The sequence below is a fragment of the Branchiostoma floridae genome, chromosome 12, assembly GCF_000003815.2.
Source record: "Branchiostoma floridae strain S238N-H82 chromosome 12, Bfl_VNyyK, whole genome shotgun sequence".
NCBI lineage: Eukaryota > Metazoa > Chordata > Leptocardii > Amphioxiformes > Branchiostomatidae > Branchiostoma > Branchiostoma floridae.
In genome coordinates this window covers 19,909,261-19,914,674 of record NC_049990.1, presented here as the reverse complement: position 1 = coordinate 19,914,674, position 5,414 = coordinate 19,909,261, and the positions used below count along the sequence as shown (strand labels likewise).

At 45.2% G+C, this 5,414-nt stretch overlaps 1 protein-coding gene across 1 annotated transcript; it reads right to left on the bottom strand.

The window, feature by feature from the left end:
• Positions 1 to 228: 228 nt before the first annotated feature.
• Positions 229 to 2,598, bottom strand: LOC118427161. Its single transcript, XM_035836799.1, has 4 exons — positions 2,506 to 2,598; positions 1,666 to 1,855; positions 1,430 to 1,621; positions 229 to 548 (listed from the first exon to the last, which is right to left on the bottom strand). Exons 1-4 carry the CDS (start codon positions 2,596 to 2,598, stop codon positions 229 to 231), a joined length of 795 nt encoding a protein of 264 aa, XP_035692692.1.
• Between the last annotated feature and the right edge of the window lie 2,816 nt (positions 2,599 to 5,414).

Sequence of the window (5,414 nt, the reverse complement as noted above, 5' to 3'; positions counted from 1 at the left end):
GGAACTGTTCCGAGCTGATCTCAGTGTCCGTCTTGTCTGTGACGTGTGGCGTGGATCCGATCACCTCTCGTGTAGCAGCGCTAAGCTCGTGCCGAACGGGACATGCCGTGACTGTGATGGCTTCTGCCTCTGTAAAGTCAGCGAGCCGAGGACTTGTGTCTCCCCACCTGCTGATGACGTCATTTCCCGCGTTTTCTTCGTCAGCGGGATCTAGCAGACTGCAGGTGTTCATGACGTCATTTCCCGCGTTTTCTCCGTCACTGAGAGATTTGTCCGACTGCAGGTGTTCATGACGTCAGAGGTGACGTCGGAGGTGATGTCATCCCCACAGACGCCGTGGTCCTTCCCGGCGTTCCCCTCGGAGACTTGGCCCCCTCCAAGAGGACACGCGTAAGGTGACTTCTGGTCGCTGATGTCAGAGTTAGACATCTTCAGCTCTTTGACCAGCTCCTGGTCATCATCACACTCAGTGACGTCATTTTCAGACGACACGGCTGCATTGTTGTGGTCTGTCCTTTCCGCTGTGTTGGGCGGGCACTGTGCTGTGCCTAGACAAAAAGGCAAAACAAGCTAAAGACAAGTCAAAGAGCAAAGAAAACAGCCAACACTACAAGTTTCGTCACTTAGACGTACAGGCAGATAGAGAAAGACTGACAAACAGACAGACAGACAACGTTGTCTTCTTCATTCCACAACACTACAAGTTTCGTTACTTAGACATACAGACAGACGGAGAAAGACTGACAAACAGACAGGCAGACAACGTTGTCTTCTTCATTCCACAACACTACAAGTTTCGTTACTTAGACATACAGACAGATAAAGAAAGACTGACAAACAGACAGACAGACAACGTTGTCTTCTTCATTCCACAACACTACAAGTTTCGTTACTTAGACATACAGACAGACGGAGAAAGACTGACAAACAGACAGGCAGACAACGTTGTCTTCTTCATTCCACAACACTACAAGTTTCGTTACCTAGACATACAGACAGACGGAGAAAGACTGACAAACGTTGTCTTCTTCATTCGGAACTTATCAATAAACAAATCTCGACTCTGCACGCTATATTGTCATATAACGTTATACTCCTAGATTAAAAATCACAGGTCTTAGTGGCAAGTGTGCAGATGTTGTCACACTGGCATCACCAAATCCGTAGGTGTTTTTTGGCACATTTAAACAGATTAGCCGTGAGGCTAGGTGGGCGTCACTCCACCGTCATGGGGGCAGGGGCATGGCGAACATCGAACTCGGTACCTACTGATTCTGATTCCAACACTTTAACCGTTGCGCCACACAGACATCCCCAGATTGGGATTCTCAAAAGTTTGTTCTTTCCTCAAAGTTGTCCAGAATGGAAGTCATCGTCTAACTCGAAAAGTAAGATTTTGTTATGGCCTCACTAACACTTGACTGCTCACCTCTCTTGTTTACGGCATCTTCCAACACCTCCTTGTTATCCTTTCCATCTACTACGTCTTCAGACGTCTTCTTGCTCTCGGTGGAATAGCTGTACGGACGTCTTCTGTAGTGGACAGCGCCTTGTCGCGCATCTTCACGAGACCGACAGCCGTCGGCGTCTCGTCCGAGACATCCCGTGGCCACTTGTTGTCCTCCTCGGTGGAAATAGTCTCCTCCTTTATTTTAGCAGGCCTACCAAACTTGGCGAAGACTCGCTGGTCTTTCTTGTCACCTCTACTAGCCTCGCTCCCGGCTACTTTCCTGTCTGCCCTGTCTTTCATACCGAGAGGAAAGGCGGCGCTCCTGCACAGCACCCCGGCCGGGGTCTGCGGCGCCAGCGGTACCAGGTTCAGGCCCGTGTACTGACTGTTGACTGACGGGACGTACTGAACAAATTGGACAGGTGGTACTTCGGAAGGTTGTGTGTGGCCTGGGCTCTTTTGTGCTGATAAATATAGCAAACAAAGGTGTTAGATGGTGAACGAAAGGCGTGAAGTGAAGCTATTACTATCTTTACGTTAACTTTTAAACAAATTTTGACGTTTGGACAAGAACGGCAAGATACAACAGTTAGGCGATGTTGATTGCATTACAATGACATCCGTGGACGCATTAATTTTCATCAGTTTCCAGAGAAAAAGGGTCGATCATACTGCAAATCCCACAAAGCAGCTAATAATCGGGCAAATATTTGCCGTATATTGCAAAAATATATTGCAAAATTGATACTGATTTGATAGAATGCCAAAGTCAATTCCGAAGTATTGTAAGCTATCTTTTTTTTTGGTCATTAGTTTAACCTTTCCGACCTCTTAGATTTCACAATGAAGGCATTTTTTTCCTATCAAACTTCTTTAAACGTTCGCACCAGTTTTCGGGTTCTCAGGTGATGCCACCCATATGATCGACTCATTATGACCCATGCAGGCCACAAAGGTTTCAAGACAGCATCGCGCCAACGCCGTTCTAGAACGGGCAAAATTTTGGTCAGTTAGCAACAATGACTTTAGTTTTTAATTTGATGAAAAATCCTCACCTCATACAGCCCGGCAGTGACAAGGACGCCCGGACCGATGAAGAGCCCCAGGTCCAGACCGCTCCAGTTCACATGGCCGGTCTTGTACGGCATGTCCGGACGGAGGCAGTTCTGCTGGGAACCGCTAGGGTGCGGTGTGCACTAGTACCATACCTGGGTGACAAAATGAAACAGAATTCGTCGAAAAGAAATGAAAATGAGAGATTTAACGTAAATGTGGCATTGGTTCCAGCTATCCTTTTTTCAGCACCCACATCAGCTCTAACATTGTGTAAATACTTGGCGACCTACAGTTGTGGTTTTTGGTTCCAGCTTGTTCTAATGAACAAGAAATCAATGGCAGAAGAGACATAGACAAAATCGATCGGAACAATTGATACATGGGCAAAATTGATCGGAATGATTGATACATGGGCACAATTGATCGGAACGATTGAGACAGTGTCATCTTTGTCCTAGAGTGTTCACAGTACAAAGATATGTGTAAAACATTTGTTACTGCTACACATGTAGATCGGAAACATGCACACCTTATGTCTTAGTCTAACTACGATGTATTGGAAAAATCTCTGTAAGTTCGTCTACACATATTTTGAGAAGAGAGAAGTATGAAAACTATAGTATGTGTATAGCTTTTCTACACTCTACTTACTTTGTATCAAACTTACTGCATTTAGCCCAAAAGGGCAAGCATATGCAGTAGACTTCATTGTCATTGTTAAAAAGAAAGCGATACATAGATCGATCTGCTTATGATCACTCCTCCTATAGGAGAATAAATGAAATTCTAAAACCTATGGAAAAATGCTGTGTTCCCAGTAACACGACTTCGCGGCCTTAACAAAAACCTACCTACCCTATCTTGTTAGGGGTATTTTTTTTAAACAGTTTATGTCATCTAGGGTGTGTAGTAAATATTGTAGTAAGTTGAACTTCTTCGTTCAGATTATTAATCTACTTGTCATTGTACAATATACTAATACATCTGCATGATTACAATGTGATGTTTAAAATATAGCTTTACTTTATTAAAATTTTCTAACCTGTATCTGTTAGGATCGGAATAACTAAACTTAGATATAACACAGATGACATTTATTATTCCTTGCCTGCGGCTGGTCTAGTGAAAGTGGATACTGCAGTTCTGGGACAGACCCGCAAGGCGACGCCTAGCGCCGCTCTGGCGGTTTGCATCTTTGCGCTAACGGTGCTTCGATACACAAAGGTTTAGTTCAAGACTCTCTCGGCTTGATCGATAAAGCGAAATACCAATGTTTCTCAGTGAAACTCAAAGTCTTCGCGGACAACTCTCAACCAAAATATCGCTTAAGTTTTCACAAGAGACACTTATTCTGGTCTGTGACTTCGCAGAAAAAGAAAACGCGTCTTGCTTTCACCGACGGATTGTCACTGGTAAACAACAACAAACCTGTTGTTACATGGAACAGCCTATTGTGATGTTATTGTTGTTAGTTTATTGACATCTGGTGTTCTGGAACGCCATAGTAAAGTAGGTAAACTGAGAACGTTCGGTTTCGAAGAGGGGCAAATCCAGACCATCGAAGCCTTGTATGAAACGCACCTAGCGCAGCATTCCTTGACAATAAAGTCGAAGACTTCTTCAGGACAGCTGTGAGTATTCGTCAGGAATGCTTGCTTTCAGTAATCGTCCTCAGAGAGTATATGTCCCCGCAATTCGCAAACTTAAAAGCACCGCGAAAAATGTTTTTTTTTTTGTCGTTTGCCTGTAGGCGCTCGTTTGTTTCAACACTTAAATCCAGGACACCTGGCACTCGTTCTCATTGAAATGTCGAAAATGGCATTTTTTTGGTCGAAAAATAAATCGGCTTTATTTTCACTGAAAACTAGTTGGTTGTTTGGGAAAATTCCTCTTTTAACCATAGCCAAAAGATGGCAACTTATTATTTTCGGTCCCATTGGTAATGCATTACAGGGCATGTAACAAACGTTACCTGTAACGTTTGTTACAACAGTAGACTTTACCCTGTTTTCTTCGAAAGGACTTACCTTATTGACTACATCATTTAGGTATAAGTGAATGCCCCTAGGGACATTTGAAAAGTGGGCAGCTTTTTTACACCAGGTCAAATAGAAAGCCTAGACAGCATCGAACAATGGTAACTCTCTGTTTATTCTCATTTCTTGTCCCCGTGTGGTCATACCGGCGAGTCGAGCCCATACAGCGGCGGTAGTCCCGAGGCGGAGCCCCGTCCAAGTCACCAACACAACGCCGAGGAAGGAGGTAGGAAGGAAGGAAGGACGTAACAACGATCGAGACCTGACTCCTGACTCCACGGTATCCTGATCAGCGTTTCCAGCGTTTCCTGAGCAGTGTTTCCTGTGGACCGGCGAGGAATTACGAACCCCAAACTCGGTGCAGACAACTAACGCCGGCGTCACTGGGGCCGAGAACAATAGAGACAGGTCATACGTTCTCCTGACTGTATTTTCATCTGTATTTACATCGTACTTTATTGCTGAAACAACGACCGAAGCCTGACAAACACGGCATACCGGTCAGATTGAGAGAAAAGATCAATCAATAAAGCAACTTATCCCCAAGTAACTTTGAAGAAGAAACCAACATGGCGACAGGAATGGCGTCTGTTGACAACGCTTGGTGTCGGGTCAGGAACGACCAAACGTTACCGCCCGTGAGACCAGAGTCACAGCGTCGCTCTGTTATGCCAGTGTTCCTGAAGAACAGAGAAATTGTGGGAGAGGAAGATCGGGCCTTCACGACAAGGGAAATATGTGGTGCGTTGGAAAAGGTCGCCGGTTATAACTCCGTAGATGGTGCACAAAGGATCAGGGGCCTATGGCGGATCTACCCCCTGACGGAGAGCGCCCGTGTAACCATCCTGCTGCACGGAGTCACCCTGCGTAAC

Bases quoted from the DNA above. Each gene is read 5' to 3' on its own strand.
- LOC118427161 (XM_035836799.1), bottom strand. From the start codon at position 2,598: ATGCCGTACAAGACCGGCCATGTGAACTGGAGCGGTCTGGACCTGGGG. The intron at 1,622-1,665 runs GTAGGCCTGCTA...TCCACCGAGGAG, and splicing joins GCGAGTCTTCGCCAAGTTTG to GACAACAAGTGGCCACGGGA. The intron at 549-1,429 runs GTGAGCAGTCAA...CTTTTTGTCTAG, and splicing joins AGATGCCGTAAACAAGAGAG to GCACAGCACAGTGCCCGCCC.